The sequence below is a fragment of the Staurois parvus genome, unplaced genomic scaffold (assembly GCF_062004578.1).
Source record: "Staurois parvus isolate SC_StPar_1 unplaced genomic scaffold, SC_StPar_1.0 ptg000233l, whole genome shotgun sequence".
Taxonomy (NCBI): domain Eukaryota; kingdom Metazoa; phylum Chordata; class Amphibia; order Anura; family Ranidae; genus Staurois; species Staurois parvus.
The window spans coordinates 2803869-2822541 of record NW_028318029.1 but is presented as its reverse complement, the minus strand read 5'-3'; the positions used below and the strand labels follow the sequence as shown (position 1 = coordinate 2822541).

Genomic DNA, 18673 nt, shown 5'->3' with positions numbered 1-18673 from the left:
AACAGATCGGTTTGGGTTAGCGGTTCCTTGCTCGGATTATGTCACTCTATTCTCATCCTTCGGCATCTGTCCTGATCGGTATGGTTTCTTTGCCCTTTCCCATATTGAACGGGACCAGAGAAGGATGTCCCCTTTCACCCCTTCTCTTTGTTTTAATAATGGAACATCTTGCGAGAGCCATACGAGCTAACAACTCAATCTTGGGCATCCACACTCCCTCCGCACATCATAAATTATCCTTCTACGCCGACGACCTTCTAGTTTACGTTCAACAGCCACTTGTTTCGCTTCCCACTCTTTTAAAGCTGCTGAAGGAACCAAATCTACAAAATTCATGGAAACTTAATATCTCTAAAACGGAGGCCCTCAATATTTCTTTACCTCCCCATGTATTGACGAACCTTCGGCCTAACTTTGCATTTCAATGGCGTCCAAAGGCTATCACTTACTTGGGGATCCAGATCTTAATGCTCTATTTTCCCTTAATTATTTACCCTTACTTTCGCCAATCCAAAGAGATTTGGCTTCATGGGGCGCTTCAACCCTGCCCTGGTTCAGCCGCATCAACACCTTCAAGATGGATACTTTGCCTAAGCTACTATACGTTTTTCAGACTGTACCGATCACTGTCCCTAGGAGTTTTTTCCTTTCATTACGCTCCCTTTTGATTAGAATTATTTGGCACCGTGGGTTTTCCAGATTAAAACACGGGTTACTTACTTATCCGAAACTCGATGGTGGAGTGGGTGTGCCGGACTTCGAGCTTTACTACAGAGCAACGTTACTGGCCCAGATGCTTGATTGGTTTCCCAGACCCCTCTGTAAAGCCTTTTGTATGATTGAACAGGATCTTTCTCAGGTTGATCTTCGGGCATTACCATGGGGGTATGATCGGGAATATCTGCGTTTTCCCGGCTTGTCCCCTTTGACTTTAGCTGTAATACGGTTGTGGTATAAACAAGGCATAATTACTCTTTTATCTTCCGATCCCTCTCCCTTATCACCACTATTTGATAACCCCCACTCTTCCTCAGGGGTTGGGCTCTTCCATTATTGGACCCTTCACATGCGCTTCCTGGCCCATGGCTCGGGACTTTATCTTCCCCCAATCGGGTCTTCCGCTCCATCAGGGTGGGTCCAGGGATTGGTTAACCACTCTACACCTATCCTCCTTTTGCAAGCACTTGCACTCTTCCTCCAACATTCATCGCCCACTTTCTGAGATTGAACAGCTTTGTTCCCTCTCTGAACCACCGAGACAAGTCCTAGCTTCTCTCTATAAAGTGCTCCACAACGCTCTTCACTCTGAACCCTCTCCCTACACTAAGGCGTGCACTCGAGACCTAGGTAAGGACATTTCAGAGGAAGATTGGTCCACGTCGTTTCACTTTACTCATAAATAGTCTATTTCTTGCTACTCACAAGAAAAGAATTTTAAGCTTCTTTCTCGATGGTACAGGGATCCCCTCTCCCTACACAAAATCTTTCCTTCTACACCTGATCTTTGTTGGCGCTGTAATGGAGCTGTTGATACACAGCTCCACATCTGGCGGGATTGTGATCAAATACAACCCTTCTGGCGACAAGTCTTTGCTGTATATAACCGGGTCTACGGTGAGTTCTTGGCCCCTTCTCCAGAAATTGTCCTTCTATCTATATTACCGGGCTCACAAGCAGCACAGAAGAAATGTCTGTTGTGCTTCTTTCTGTCTGCGGCCCGCCAATTGATACCCCTCTTTTGGAAAACTGCCAAACCCCCCCCCTTTTCTAATGTGGGTTTCCGTGCTTAATGATACCATGCGTATGGAGGAAATGCTGGCGTTTACCAATGATACCTATGATAAACATAAGTTGCTGTGGTCAATCTGGCTCCATTTCTCCTCCTCTGCGACTTTCTGAGATATGTGTTCCCCTGTTGCACTCTAGTTGAGCTTTGCTCCCACGACTAATTTTCATTTTGGCTTATCCGCCGCTTGGACCCTGCGGTCCGTGCCTAGATGCAGGCAGCGGGATCGATTGGGTGAGATTCAGTTGAGGAACCACCCCACTGTTGCTTTCTACTGTCCCCGTCTCCCAACCCCCTCTCTTCTCCTCTGTTGCTTTCCTTTCCGCTGGCTTTTTTCTCTCCCCCTCCCCCCCCTTTTTTTTTCTCTTTCTTTTTTTTAGTTTCCATTTTTGGTTGTATGGAGTTCTCTCATATTGTTTCAGACATCTCGCCTGGGGATACCCCCCTGATACTTTATTATGTTATTCCTCCGTAATAAGTTATTGATCCCTTCCTCTTGCAGTTTTATTGCATCATTTTCTTACATCCATATGGATCATAACCTCATCTGTGATGTTTTTTTTTTTTTTTGTTTATCTACTTGTACATGTTCTTTATACTTCTCATGCTATGTCTGTTAAATTTATGCAAAATAATAAAGACAAATTTGCCTTTGAAGTGTTACTAAACCCAGGACCCTGCATTCACTATATCTGGTCTCCCACAGTACACAGAACATGGAAATGCAATTATTTTAGTAAATATAAACTGCTAAATACCTTTTCTCATCAGCAGTTACAGCAGTCTTGTGGCTTCTATCTGTGTCCAGCCCAGCACTAGCTAAAGCTTGTAGGAGGAGTTTTCTTTCTGCTTTGGGAGGATGGAGATCCCCTGACCTCTGTCTGGACAGTGCTGATCACATGCACTGTCTCAAGAAAAAAAAACTCTCTAGCAATATACATCAAACTGAGCATGTGCACGGTTCAGTCTGGAGATAAGTGGTTGTCACTTGAAAAAGGGGAGGAACAGAGAAGAAAGGATCAAATAGCCTTTTTACACAATGCAGAGGATTAACCCCTTATGTTCCACAGTGAGTATAACAAGGATGCTTTACTGCATATACAGACTGATTTTACTGTTGTGGGTTTAGTAAAACTTTAATTTAACAAGCTGAGGTTAGAAGCTGGTTGCTTTCTATGCAGAAGTGAGCCTGATTCTGTACTCTCCAGCTTAAGTAAATAAACCCCAATGAGTGATCAGTACTGAGATTATATTTCTGCTGCAAGATTTCTCATGGTGGGAATTTATGACCAAGTGACCTGTTTGCTCTGTCACCTTGTCCCCCAAACAGACAGTGCACCTGCTGCGGTCGTAGTTGACCTGTTTTGGGAATCAGTACCCTCCATGCATCCTGCAGGGATAGGTAAACATGTGGACCATCCCCCTGGTTATTGGCTGTGAATGGTCAGTGGTTACCCAAATTGTTTCCCTCCTTTACCTTTCCTTCCCTCTCTACAGCCTAAGTGCTGCAGATGCTTTATTTTTGTTGGCATCTCTCTGCTTAGAGTGCATTGTTTATCTGTGCTTCCTCAAGTAGTCTTCTGCACACAGTGAGGGCTCGGCAGCCATGCATTGTGGGGAAGAAGACCTCATAACTTTTTACCTTAGGGCAGGGGTGAGCAAACTTTTTGACTTGAGGGCCGCAATGGGTTCATATATTGGACCCGGGGGCCGGACCAAGAGTAGATGAATGATGTGTATGTGTCATCCATAGTAAGTATAGTAATATTCCCCCATAGTAAGCATAGTAATTAATCCCCCATATAGTAATTCATCCCCCATATAGTAATTCATCCCCCATATTAATTCATCCCCCATATTAATTCATCCCTCATATAGTATTTCATCCCCCACAGTACTGTTCCCCCCCAAGTAGTAAGCCAAGTAACCCCTGTGTCAGTTCACTTACCTTTGCTCCGCGAGTCCCTCTCGCCGTGTTCCCGCGCCGTTCCGGTCTTCAGGGCAGACTGTGAGAGGAGCCTAGCTCCCCTCACGTTCGTCACGCTGCCCCGCCTACACACATCCTGACAGCCAATGTATCACACTCCGCGGGCCGGATTAAAAGGTCCGCCGGGCCGTATACGGCCCGCGGGCCGCAGTTTGCCCATTGCTGCCTTAGGGCAAGTATGTGACATCACTCAGAGCTCCCAAGGGGATGCTAGGGGGCTGTTTGCACCACTGTTATGGAACTCTTACAGCTGTGTTCTGCCTGTGGTCAGCCCCATCTCATCTTCACTCTCAGACTCTATCTGTGTTAAATATACACCCACTATGGGTTTGCAGGCATCCACATCACTATGGGTTTGCAGGCATCCACATCTCTCCCTGTTAGATGCCTTTTCTTTGGATGCCCTCATCACTGTTTTTGAAGGGCTTTTTACTCGTAAGCAACAGATGCTTACATGTTTTCCAGAAGGACAAGATGGTGCTTTGCCAGAGACTTTTTTTTTTTTTTGCTGAAGGTGGTGTCTGAATTTCATCTAAATGAGGACAAATATGTGCTGTTATAGTTTTAAAGATTGTAGGTTAGCTACAAGAAATATTAATAAATAATTTTGCACCTAGTGAAAAGATACTAAAACCTAGTGGTTTGCATACTAAACCAAAAAGATTTTATGTTCTGTATGTAGATGTGCTACCTCCTAGGTGAATGAGCTCTCAAATATAACAACAAACGTAAATATTACATACTGTATGTCTCCAAAAATTAAATTGATATAAAGTGCATCCAGTGTAATCAGAAATCTTGCCAATAAAGTACGTCTGTTATATAAAGACAAACTTCATATATACAAGTCCAGTTTGTGTTTAGGGTGAATGTGCTCAGCCCATAAGTATCCAAACATTTCCTTGTGCAACAACTTCCCACCATGCAATAGTGATCTGAGTGAATGCACCACCACAAAAGATTAGCCTCTTACTGAATGAGTTGATTCCAACACAGAAATTAATATGCACTTGTATGAAGTTAAGCACAGCTGGCCATACTATGAACAATCTCCTGGTTCCTAACACCCTGCCAGGATATGTCCTGTAAGAGATATAGTGAATTCACACCACCTCTACACTGGAATGTCCCTCCAAAGAGTAGCCAAAGCAGCCACAAATAGTGTTTATACCATAAAAGCTTGTTTTATTAAAAAAGACAGGCACTTACAAAGTATACAGGAACAGGAGCCCACAGCAAATACAAACGCCGAGATCCCAGTCTCGGCTTTCATGTGACGCAACCAACCTGTTTTATCGCCAGTCAACATCTTCAGGGGTATGGAGCCACATACCCCTGAAGACTCCATACCACTGAAGATGCTGATTAGTTGCGTAACATGTCAGGAGCTAAAAAGCTAAACGGCTCCTGAGCTAGAGTAAACTTTGTGAAAGAATTGCTCCAAAATGGCTGCAGCTACATATTTTAGAGAGACTGTTTTAAGCTCCATTTACATACTGCAGCACAGTGGCTAAATGGTTAGCCCTTCCGCCTGGCAGTACTAGGGTCGTTGGTTCGAATCCTAGCCACGGCACCACCTGCCTGGAGTTTGCATGTTCTCCCTGTGCCTGCGTGGGTTTCCTCCAGGTACTCCGGTTTCCTCCCACATTCCAAAGACAGTATGTGGTAAGTTAATTGGCTCCTGTCTAAATTGGCCCTAGTATGTGTATGTATGAATGTGAGTTAGGGACCTTAGAATGTACGCTGCTTGAGGGCAGGGACTGATGTAAATGTACAATATATATGTAAAGCGCTGCATAAATTGATGGTGCTATATAAGTACCTGTAATAAACAAATAAATAATGCTTAAACCATAAATGTTCATAGCATGGTCACAGGTTAATTTTAACGTTCTTCTTGCTGAGGCTTTGCCATCTTCTTTTCACTGAGAAAATAAATGTCTAGCTTCACCATAGGTCCATACATTTGCTTGACATTGTATACTTGCCAGCGGAAATGAAATGATGGTATCTAGAGAAATTTAAACTTTGAACTGCTGTGAAACAACGTTAGAAGAAGATTGTAGTATTAGATTATTTTTAAGCTTTTGTTTCAAGTTTTCATATGAAATATCATTGCGAGTCCTTATCACTAGGTAGTCATCTCTTCAATATTTCCAGCCTCCAAGCCTGGTATTTATTTATGTTAATAGATTTAATATTCATATTTTGATGTGTTACAATATGAAGTCATTACATATGGGCTTGTCAATCAAAAGACCATATATGTAGTGTCCCCTCCCCTCAATGAAATTGCTCTGCTAAGCAGTATTGTTTGCCATACAAGGTTCTAAGATCACAAATTATGACGTACACAAGCATCATAAACAGACATCCTAAGAGATGCGATGGGCGCTTCATACACACACACACAGACACTCATACGTACACAAGCATGGCATGAAGACACTATGGTTATTCACAGAACTGACAGACTGGAACAGGTGCATACTCTAAGACAAGAACTCGTCACTTCCGTCTTCTTGCTAAAAACTCAGGACAAGAAGCACCACATGGAAGAGCACATGAGACAACGGCCATGAAAATAAGGGTGACACATCTTTATAACTTCTGTTTTTTATATTTTTGTTTTACCTACACAGAACTGTTCATGATACGTTTTACATTGTTATTTTAAGCCATTGTGTGATAAAATAAAATCACACTTTATTTTTTACTTCACCGACTCTTTATTATTCGCAAATCGCCGATAGACACTAAAGAATTATTATATGTTTCTCAGAAAATTCTACAGCCTTCCAGAAGTAGCTGATGAATAACGGTGACCAGGATGGAAGCCAAACAGTTTGCAATTGATTGAATAGTATGCCAGAGCTTGAGCTAGTTGAACTATTCTCTGTCATGTATGGTGTCACAGGTTCATATGGGTGCACTGGTATGTTCTCTTTCCAGCTAATGTTTGCTGCTTGATCTATCTTGCAATGTGATGAAAGATAACAAGAACAACATGTAAAAAAAACTTGAAATAAAGTGTTACAATATGTTGCATAAATATATGAAGCAAAATAAACATCCATTTCAATAATCTTGAAATGAAAAAAAGGAATATATTTAGTACTCTCAAGCAGTGCATTAACTATGAGTATTCAGACACTGAAGCAAATCTTAGGCTTGGTTTACACCTGTGCAGTTTGATTTTGTTCTGTTTCTGCAGTGCTTTTTGTGGTGTGTTTTGCGTTATTACACACGTGTTTTTCACACATTTTTGATGCGTTTTTTTTTGGCCAACTTGTAGTTGGGCAAATTAGAAAATGCAAAATGCATCAAAAACACACTACATGATTTTTTTGTAGCATCTACATTGAACCTAAAACGCACCATTTTGCATTTAAAAAAGTCCCTGACCCTTTCCAAAAATGTAACAGCTGCAAAAAAGCATAGATGTGAATGTGTAGGAAACCATGTTAAATGAACTGTAGTGCATTTCTGCAAAAAGCACCAAAAATGCATAGGTGTGAACAAGGCCTTTTGGTCCGGTTCACACTAGAGCTTGGTGGGAAAAAGGCACATTCTGTGCGTATTTGTCGCACTGCATTCAAAATGCACTGCCTTTGCAATCTGATGTGGGTGCCAATCCATTTTTAATGGCATGCTAAAGGAAGATTACAAATGCAGTGCGTTTGCATGCACTAGATTGCATGGTACCACAGTACCATACAATTTGGTGTGGTGCGTTTAAAAAAAAAAAAGTACATACACTAGTTTTTGTGCTTTCCGGTGCCAATTTTTACAACCGAGTCACACTGCAGAGGAATGCACAGGAATGTGGACTGCATTCCTGTACGATTCTGAACCGGCTCTTAAGGGGTCACCTTGTCTCTCTTATCTACATCTTGAAGGCAATTCCTGTAGTCATCGGAAATACTAAGTATTTTCATAGCAGTTGCAAACAAGGCTCTCCTCCTGTTCTTTGAGGACTCCTAGCAGTCGTATGGTCGACTATGACTGTAATTACACCCTTGCACTCAAAATATTATTAGAACAAAAGTTCAATTACTACTAAAATAGAGAGAATACTGTATATTCAAGGTGTCATACAACCTGATGTGTTGAAGTGTTATTTTATATATACAAGTCATATAATAATGTGAATCTATATTGTTTATTTGGTCCCATATACACTTCCAAACGTGTCTATTCTATATATGCTTGAATTCTTGTTTTGTTTTGTTTTTTCCTGTTTTTCAGAAATTTAAATGTAAAGTAATATATATGTTCTTTTCTTTTCCACAGTTTATCTCCGGTGTTTGCACTTTTTGTTCCATTTTATTGTTCAGTGCCACGAGTATCCTTGGCTCACATATTTGGGTGGTTTCCAATCACGAACAAAACATTAGTGTACATCGTGGGATTACAGGTACATTTGTGTTAATTACTTAACGTTTTCTAGCTTTTCAGAACATCTCTTATGCAGTGTATTTTTAGATGTAGTTTTGTGAATATTTATAAGTATAAAAAAAGCACCCAGTGTATGAAAAATTCTCAAAAGTATATGTATTTTAAATGCAATATTGTCATTTTGAGTCATAATGGTTTCCTGACCTGGTGCCCTGTGGAGACTCTTAGTCAGATTTTAGGTATGTTATGTAGGCTGCTTGGATGATCAACATACTACAGCTAGTCTATCTGGCATTCCTAGTGAACTGCTCAGAGGTAAAGGAAGGAGATAGAGGAGACTGATGGGAGGAGTTGTTAGACCCGTCTCTTCTTTCTCTTGGAGAGAATCTGGATCTCTTTTAAAACTGGGATTCATTTACACCCCAACCTAATGAAAGAATTGTTTATGATTAACAGTGCTTTTGCAATCTAAATGTTTTATAAGTCAAAAACATGTTTTTATTTTGTTTAATTTTGTTGCTTCTCAGTGCTGCAAATCTCTTGCAGCTGCTTTCCAACCACTCCCTGTTTATCTACATCCATGCATTCCACTGGTGACTACATAGCATTTTTAGGGTGGGTTTTCTGATGGTGAAAACCTTGGAACATTACATCCTTCCCTCTGTTCAATAGGCAATAAAAGAATCCTGTTCTTAAAGAATTTCCCATTGAAAATGCAGGTCTGATTCCTATATATAAATCCATGCGTTTTCTGGTCCCTATGGGTTGATCTTTGTCCATTCCTTCCGCTTTATGTGTCCATGTCAGTGCTTTTGGACCTTTAGAAAATTATTGTTGATCACACCTAGTATGTTCCGAGACTAGCTAACTCGCCCAAACTCTATTGAATTCATATGACATACCTCTTCTCACAGACATGGCTTTATATAGAAATTAGCTGATTACAGCCTTTCAAGACTGCAAGGTAGGTGGAATGAGTTTCTTCCAGTCTAAAATAAAATTTCCTGATCGTACATTACAGGACACAATCTTATCTAATTCCTTACAACTGGATTATATGCAGCTACCTTCAGCTGATTGGACACTGTCAAAAAAAGTTGCTGGGACGTCTTCTGTATGACTCCTCCCATTCCCAGCTAGCCTCAGTTATTTGATAGTGTCCTTAGGTGATGGATCTCTTCTTTCTACATAAGCTGGCCATAGATGATTGGCGAACACGTTCCTCCATTAACAGCAGCATTGTATTCTCAGAGCTGGACAACCACTAATTGACAAAAGTTTTTCAATGGCCATACATGGATTGAAATTCAGCCAGTCCTTGCTGAACTAGCCAAATTTGTATCTATCCATGGCCAGCTTTACATTTATTTTCGATCTCCCACTGATCAGTGAAAAGTTTTCCAACATTCCTGTCTGACAGAAGTTGATCTACCAATCGACTTCTGTCTGCCACACATGGATCGAAATTTAGCCAGTCCCTGCTGATCCAGTCAAATTTCCATCCATCTATGGACTGCATTAGATATGCTTATCTTCTTTTATGGAGTTTTTTTCATTTCTGTGGATCTTTTCAATGGTGATTCTTCTACTAAGACTTGGCTTCACCATAGTCACTGCGGCTTTTCTGCAGCTACTGGATTGGTTGACTCATTGGCAGAGCCTTGGGGGTGGGGGGGTGGGAGAAAACTGTATCCCGACCCTGGTACATGAAAGATGCGGGTCTAGCCTGTAATGCTACTGTGACACTGGATTCTGACATCCAAATGTTTTTATTCCAAGGTGATTACATCACAGTAGTGATGTGACAGCGGGTATTGTTGGATGGCGGTTCGGTCACCTAGCAGACCTAGAGAGTGGTGTTTCACTGATCGGGCACATCTAACAGATATACTGTACCCAGTTGAGTGATATGATTATAGTAATTGGAGGCCTAGTATTGGACAGCTGCAGCATCCAGTGCCTTTTTATTGCAGATTGTTTCTATGCATGTGTTGAAAAGAGGCAAGGGTATTTACTATTGTCTGTTTACTTTTCAGTACTTTTGGCAGAATTTATGATGCTATATGATTTCATACAGTAGGTGGCTTTCTACGCAATGTAAATGATTGGTGGATGGTACTTTAAATGTTGTTGCATTTCTGTATGCACTCTTCCACTATGATGTGATCACTCTGAATTAAAATGTTTGGATGTTACGTGAAGATTCTCGGTGTGCTGGCAATATGTACATTAATCTGTTACCAGGTTCCAGCTGACAGTTGCTGCAGCACCCGTCTACCTCTTAGCTAACTCCAGGAAAATGATCAATGGAAATATTGTTTGTTGTGGATCCAGCAGTGGGGGATGCATTAGGCTCATAGTGCAACATGCAGAGTTATCAAAGGGTGCTTTACAGGTTTAGAGCCATGGTCCTCCTGCTGCAGAGCCCAGTCTCTGAAGACACCAATGCCAGCATGCCCACCACAGAGGGTAAAGCCAGGAAGGGGGTTAATTTCCCTTTATTCCTGTAGCTTGTATGTTAAGTCAAGGCAAAAGCCTTTTAACCCTTCATTTCAGGGTGCCTTTGTGTATTTTTCCTCTTTGGGGGATCTACTACTGCTGTTCCCCTGAGAGCGTAGTGTGAAAACTAGTATTTCTGGAGAACATCTGTGGTGGCTCTGCTGCTTGTGCAGCTCGTCTTGCTCTAGAGGTGGTTTCTGTGCCTACGTTTCTCTTCCCTGCCTCTTCGGTCGCTCTCTAATTCACATCTCCTGCTTGCATGGGGCACAGTAAGCAGTGATGTTTCTTTCTCCTGGGTCTGCAGGCTACTGGTGCTTGCATTGAGACACCTTTGCCCTTTGAATGAGGACATCTTATTGGCGAGGCACTTTACAAATTCATGAAATATGTCACAGGAGGAAAGGTTCTTTTTATACAGCGAAAAGTAAAAAAATCCCCTTCCTAAGCAGCCTTTACCTCCTCAAAATGCAGGGCACCTCCTTGCTCTACCCAGACATTATTATTATTATTATACAGGATTTATATAGCGCCAACAGTTTGCGCACCGCTTTACAATATAAGGGAAACCGTACAATTATAATACATTTCAGTACAGAAGGAATATGAAATTCTAAGCCTAAATTCAGCCCTTTGTTTTGGTGCAAAATTGCTCTCATTCTTAAGAGTGGGAGAAGTTAAAGACTTGTGGATTAAATCGGTCGTTTCAAAGGGGTGCAAAATATATTGTTTAAAACTCTACTCCCTCACTGCTTTCTTCTCAACCAAATTCTTCCCTAAGGAATTTTCTCAAGGACAGTCAGATTTGCAGAATGCCCTGAAACATCTCATGTGCCAGTACATGAAGAGGACAGGTACAAAGGATTCTTTTCAAACCTGTTCAAAATACCAAAGCTCAACGGGAGTATTCTTCTTATCCTGAACCTAAAATCTCTACCTTAAAATTCCAAAATTGCACATGGAATCCTCAAGGTCAGTTATTACCTGAAACAAGATGACTACTTGGCATCCGTAAACATCCAGAATACTTTCCTGCATATTCCCATTTATCTACTTTTTCAGCATTTTCTACACTTTGCAGTAGGACATAATCACTTCCAGTTTGTTACACTGCCAATTGGACTATCCTTTGAGTATTCTTCTTGCCTTTCAAAGAACACAGGGCATCCAGGTCACAGGTTAGCTAGATGACTTTCTGAGGTACTCATGTTCATTCCAGCCATCTGCGAATGACCACCCAGGACAATTCAGATGCTTCAGTTTGGTTGTGTGGTTAACTTCCAAATTTCTACTTTTTTTACCTGCTCTTTACCTGGAATACTTGGGCCTAAATCTAGACTCATCCCAATCAACAGTCTTCATTCCAGAGAAGAAACTGTGCTGTCTCAGAACTCATGCTCGGGACTTGAGATCAAAGAGATGCCCCTCTGTGAGTTTCTGCTGTCATGCAGTTCGAGGTCTCATGGTGGCCTCCTTCAAAGCTGTTCCAGTCACCCAGTTTAATTTGAGACACAATATCTTGTTGGCATGAAACAAGCAGACTATTTCTCCATTCACCCAATTTCATTTGAGACACGATATATTGTTGAATATTTCTCTCAACCTACTCATGCTTCTGTCCAAGCAGGGAATTCCCTAGCTTGGTAGATCTCCAGACCAGCCTTAATAATGGGGAAGTTGTTCCTTTTAATATGACTAGAAAGTGATAATGAGAGATGCCAGCTTTTTTGGCTGTTCCAGTCCCTCACAATTCTGGGAACAGGGTCATTGATGAAAGCTAAGTTAGCTATCAAGCTCAGAGCAATAAGGATTACTGTGTACCAAGTCGGTTGGGGTTGCTGGCATTTTTGCTACTAAGCCTCTGTTGCCCAGATTTGTAAGGTTTTCACCTGCTCCTCTGGTTATATCGATGCAAAGTTCTTCTAAATAAAAGATTCGTTCAATCATCTTCAGGTGCAGCTTTTCGCTCCCAAGCTTCTTGCAGCGGTGGTACAGTACAGGACATGGGGCACCCTTCTGGGTTACTCTTCATTGCTTATAGCATATAACCCATGGTCTATGATTACTCAGCCTTAGTGGTGCTCCGAAATGAAAATTCTGGTGCCGAAACAGAAAATTCAGGATGCACTTGGCCGAAAACTGAAACAGACAGATTTTAAAAATGAATATATTTTTCAAATGCAATTTTGTGGAAAAAAATACACTTTAATGAGTAAAAAAAAACCACAATATATATCCAATTTTTTTGTAAAATTTGAAAGATGATGTTATGCCAAGTAAATAGATGCCCAGCCTGTCATGCTTTAAAAATTTTCATGCTCGTTGAATGGGGCCAAACTACAGTAGTTAAAAATTTCCATGGGTGACGTGCTTTAAATATTTGTACAGGTTACCAGTTTAAAGTTACAGAGGAGTTCTAGTGCTAGAATTATTGCTCTTGCTCTGATGTTCGTGGCGATACCTCACGTGTGGTTTGAGCACTGTTTACATATGTGAGCGTGGCCTACATATGTATTTCACCACTACGTGCGAGTACGGGGGGCACGTTAATTTTTTTTTTTTTTTAACACGGTCCCTTTTTTAACCATTAGCCGCCCGGCCAATGGCCGTTTGGCGGCTTCAAAAGTGCTTCGGCATTCCGGGTGCACGCCATTTGGCGTGCTCCCGCACATGCACAGTTTGGGCTAATGCAGAGCCACGCAGCGGCGCGATCTGTCACCGGCCGTGTACCTCGGACACGGCCGATGACAGATCTTAGTACTGGCCCCCGTTGCTGGTACCATGTGACCTGCTGTGACCAATCACAGCAGGTCACATGACAGTTGTATACAATGGATGGCTTCATTCATGCCACCCATTGTATACTAGTGCCTAGCTGTGAATGGTCACAGCTAATCACATGCAGATGTCATGTGATTAGCTGTGATCAAATCACAGCTAAGCACAAAAAAAAAACCCTGAATGAATCGATTTCATTCTGGTAAATGCTTGCTTATAGCAAAGTAATTCTTTGCTATGAGCAAATTGTGTAAAAAAATAAAAATAAATAAATACTGATCACTTCCCCAAAGTAGTACAATGTTACTATGGTAACATTGTACTACTTTGGTCATAGTAAAATCTTAAAAAAAAATCTTAAAAAAAAATAAAAAAAATGTAATAAAAAATTAAAAATAATAAAAATATATATATATTTTTTTTTTTTCATACTGTCACCAGTCAGTGTCCCTGTTCACCGCCATGCCAGTTATATGATGATGCTGTACTGCACTGGTGACAGCATGTAAAAAAAAAAAAAAGTGAAAATAATTTTTTTAATTTTTTCATTTTCCGAAAAATTATGACAAAAAAATACAACTTCAAAAAACTCGCCATGCCTCTTATGAAGTACGTCGGACTGTCTACTCTGCAAAAAGGGGTCATTTGGGGATATCTGTACTATTCTGACATTCTTGGACCTCAAGAAATTAGATTGGCTGTCAGTACTTCAGGATTGATCAATATTCAGATCTATACCATAGTTTGTGAACTCAATAACTTTCCTACAAACTAAAAAATACATCCTAATTTGGGTTATTTTCACCAAAAACATGTAGCAGAATACATATTGGCCTAAATTTATGAAGAACAATTATTTATTTGTAAACTTTTATAACAGAAACAAAGAAAAACGTGTTTTTTTTTTCAAAATTTGTGGTCTTTTTTTGTTAGTTTAGCAAAAAATAAAAACCCCAGTGGTGATTAAATACCACCAAAAGAAAGCTCTAGTTGTGTGAAGAAAATGATAACATTTTAGTTTGGGTACAATGTTGTATGACTGCGCAATTGTCATTCAAAGTGTGAGAGCGCTGAAACCTGAAAAATGGCCTGGGCAGGAAGGTGTAAAATTGCACGGTATTGAAATGGTTAAGAAAAAAAAATTTAAATCATGCATGCATCCCTTGTGATAGAAATAAGCAGTGACAGGTCCTCTTTATGAAGAGATGTGGAGTCAATAACACCCTACATCTCTTCTCTGTTATGTAAAGCATTAGATAAAAAAAGCATTGATCTAGTGCTTTAAAAAAAAAAATGGCCTTGTTTACAAGGAAGTGACGTAGTGACGTCGCTCCGGTTCTCCAAGGGTATAGAGATGAGTGGAGGTCATCTTTCCTTCACTTATCTCTATGCCCAGTGCTGCATCATTTGATGGTTTCTCATGGTTTCTCTGAGAACCACCGAGGGGCGGGGTTATTTTCGGCACCCGTATCGGTGCTTATTTTCATACCGGCCAAGGGCTGATGGGAGGTTTTCGGCCGAAACATTTCGCCCACCGAAATTTTGGTGCATCCCTATTCAGCCTGTGCCCTGTACTGTACTCCAAGATATCAAATTTACAGGAAAGTCAATCTTTTTTTTTTTCAATATCAGTTTTGCTTTGGTAGGTTGTATACATCTTACAGCTATGCCACTTCTCAGGATGGTTCAGGGCATTCCCCATTAATATTATTGAAAGGAATTTTGCATTTTTAATGTCGCCTTAACCCTTCTGCTGCCTTCAATGCATGTCATACACCAACACCAAAAGGGGGTTTTATGCTTAGTGTGTGTGTGTGTGTGTAAAGTTGACAAGCCATCTGTCAGATGGAAAAGATCTGGTGGCTGTATCGCTTCCACAGACCCCCAATAGTGTGTGACTATCCGCCATGTTTCCTAGGTTCTGCTGTCCCACTGTCAGGCCTGGGCCTCCATGGTGGTTGTTGCTGAGTAGAGGGGATTGAGAACAGAGAACATCCATTTGCTGATTTTCCCTAGCTAAAGGAAACATGAAAGCAATGTTCAAAGGAAACATGAAAGCATGAAAGCAATTAGGCTGTCAGCCGGTGTGCTCTATTAGCTTCAGTTGAAGGCAGGTTAGACATCAAGGATCATTCTAAATAGACCCTTGATGTCTCATTAAAGAGAACCCATCACAGCAAAATGCTATCACATAAGGGACTATAAGTGGTGTAGGTAATAAAAAAAAGTTGCATTAAAAAGGGGGAAAAAAATTACAGTTCTACCCAAGCACTTAACCCCCCCCCCCAAAAAAAAAGAAATAAAAAAGCCTGCCTCACCCCCACGTACATACAAATGTATACACATGTCAGAAGCACCTACGTGTAAACACATTGATTATACTACACATGTTACAAATTGCTGTCACATTGAACTGAGAGCAATAATTCTAGAGCCAGTATTCACAGTTAATCATAAAATAGTTTTTTTTTTACCCAATCATTGGGTCTAAAATGATTTTTGAACATGCAAAAAACAGGCTGTGGCAGCGAAAGGGTTAAACCAGTTTTAAAACTGTTGCTCCACATCACATTTTTTAACCTTTTTTTTTTTTTTTTTTTTTTGCTTTTGGTACATGTTCTTTCCTATTCGCTAGAAAATGTACAATATTGCTTAATATTCAGCTCATTTTGAACTAATTATTAGGCTCATTGCTATTACTCATCAAAGAGGCACTAGGAGTAGCACCACTCAAAGAGAGGCAGACTTGATCTCTCCTTGGACAGAACTTCACATTCCAGCCTTGTTTAATATTCACATTCTTGGTGTAAAAAAATTGACAGCAGACTTTCTCATTTGTCAGCATTCGGGCCCAAGGAATGGACCCTCCATATGGAGGTATTTCAACCCAAATGCCAGAGGTGGGGGAAACAGGATGTAAATATCCTAGCATCCAGATTCAACAGAAAACTTGGCAGGTTTGTCACCAGGGACCCTCAGGCATTTGCAGTGGACACTTTTGTGACACTGTGGGATCAGATTAGCCTAATCTAGGCTTTTCCACCCCTCCTGATACTCTCCCGCCTACTTCACAGGATCAAGATGGAGGGCATTCCAACTATTCCTATTGCGCTGAATTGGCTTAAGGTAATCTGATACTCAGACATACTTAGATTCCTGGCAGATGCTCCATGAGCACTCCAGACTGCCTGCACCTCCTGTTCCATGGGCCAGTGTTCCATCCTGATTCTTTTTCGCTGACTTTCTTGAAGCCCAGTCAAGAAGGACAAGAGCCTCTCAAATTCTTTCATTCCTACCCTTATAAAGTCAACTTCTTACTAAGTCTGCCATCAAAGCATATCGGCCATTGAGGTGACCCACAGGGATCATAATTCAGATATCCAGAACTGCATGAGAGGGTGTGAGCAGATGCTCATGACTCCTCCCCCATGGATGTCAATTTTGCTGAGTCCCTGTTTGCTCAGGGGAATAAAAATGGCAAACTTTTGGCTATGTTGGTGGCCTACCAGAAAATGTACACAAACATTCCCACTATCAGAAAAGACAGAGGAGAACAAGACTCTGACCCCAACCTTATTTTAGAAACTTTAGTTCAGTATTATACAACTTTATACTCTCCCATTCCACCCTATGATAAAGAAGCCGTGAAGAAGCTCCCTGTCCCTCCCTTCCCTCTCTGAACAGAATATCCATTCATTCATGCCAATAAAGCCCTTGGTCCAGACGTGTTTCCAATAGAATGGTATAATACTTTCGCTGAGACTCAAATGCCCCAGCTTCATACGCTTTATTCACGTTTAAAATATTGTGCAGCTCAGTACACAATGTGTCCATGATAATTATTCCTAAATCCAAATAAACAAAAACAAAGTTCTTAATGTTCACCATCAAGAGAAATACATGTGTAAAAAAACATAAAATGAAAACAATTTGTACAAAAATCCTCTTTGCTTAAGAGTAATATCAAAGCACACAGTGTCTTTCACCTCTTCAGGTAAATGGCTCACCTCTTTCAACACAAAATACAAAGTAAAAATGTGTTCCTTTTAATAGGTATCATACACAATGCAATCCACTTCCAATCCTGTTGGAGCACTATGCAATCTTTAACAGCAAACAATGGGTTAATGGATCCACTCTCTTTATTAATGGGCTTGAAAGGTTCTCATAGTTCCAGACCATTTGCCAACGTCTCAAAAAACAGAAAGGAAGGCTTCATAGCATAAAACAATCCATTATATATTATTATAACCCATCATAAATGCACTCACATTGATGTGTCATGCCCGACACTAAGGAGGTATTCGCATAGACAAGTAGAGCCGCTGGCTCCAGCTGTGGGTCAAAGCGGACTTGTGGCTCTGCCTAACATGTTTCAAAATGTGTTGTAATCAGAGGTAGCATGGGGCAGATCCTGCTCTTGCTCTGCGCTGGGTGTCCCAATTGACCTACATGGGTGTTTGCATATCGGCCAATATGGTGGAGGACTACTTGGCTTTGAATTAAACTCCCCTGCTTGCACTCCTTAGTTGGAAAATTCAGGCCTGGAAGAATCTTCCTTTGTCTTTGTTCAGTACAATTAATCTCCTTAAATTGAAAATTCTCCCTATTTTTCCTTTATTTTCTCCGCAATGCCCTGATATGGGTGCCTAAGGCATATTCTGAAAAAATCCATAGCATATTTTGCACCTTTCTCTGATCCCCTTTCTCTCCTTATGTAAGTCTACGAACCATACAGGAACCCTGGGAGCAAGGTGGTTTTCTGTACCAGATTGTCAGAAATACTATCTGGCTGGCCAGATAGTGTTTGCTCACCACTGGCTACAAAGGGATGAAGGGGGTTCCACTATGGTCGTAAAGGCTGCTAACCTTGGATCCTATGAGGGGGCATGATCTACCTTGCCTATTACTTCTATGAAGGATACCATTAAGGCCTGGTAACTTGCACAAAAGGTTATGCAGCCTCGGTTCTGTGGTGTTTCCCCCTCATCCCCACTGTGGATGAACCCCCATTTCCCACATTTTAACACGCTGCCTGGTCCTGTGGTTTGGGCCCAGCAAGGTGTTAGGTGGATGGGGAATGTCGTCCAAGAGGCAAGGACTGGGATGACTTTCAAGCATTTAACATCAGCCAGGGATCATTTGATACATTTCCATGTTCTTTCTCAGAATATAACACACTCCTGCTATGCTGGCCAGTATGTACAGTCAGGTCTGTAAATATTGGG

At 41.1% G+C, this 18673-nt stretch overlaps 1 protein-coding gene across 3 annotated transcripts in view; it reads left to right on the top strand.

Annotated features, from left to right (window-relative positions):
- UBAC2 (UBA domain containing 2) overlaps window positions 1-18673 on the top strand; it is a 199886-nt gene that overhangs the window by 134708 nt on the left and 46505 nt on the right. For all 3 annotated transcript variants that reach the window (XM_089679961.1, XM_089679959.1, XM_089679960.1), the window contains one exon: window positions 8067-8190. In XM_089679961.1, the coding sequence (XP_089536087.1) occupies window positions 8067-8190 (124 nt within the window). The remainder of the gene's footprint in view (window positions 1-8066; window positions 8191-18673) is intronic.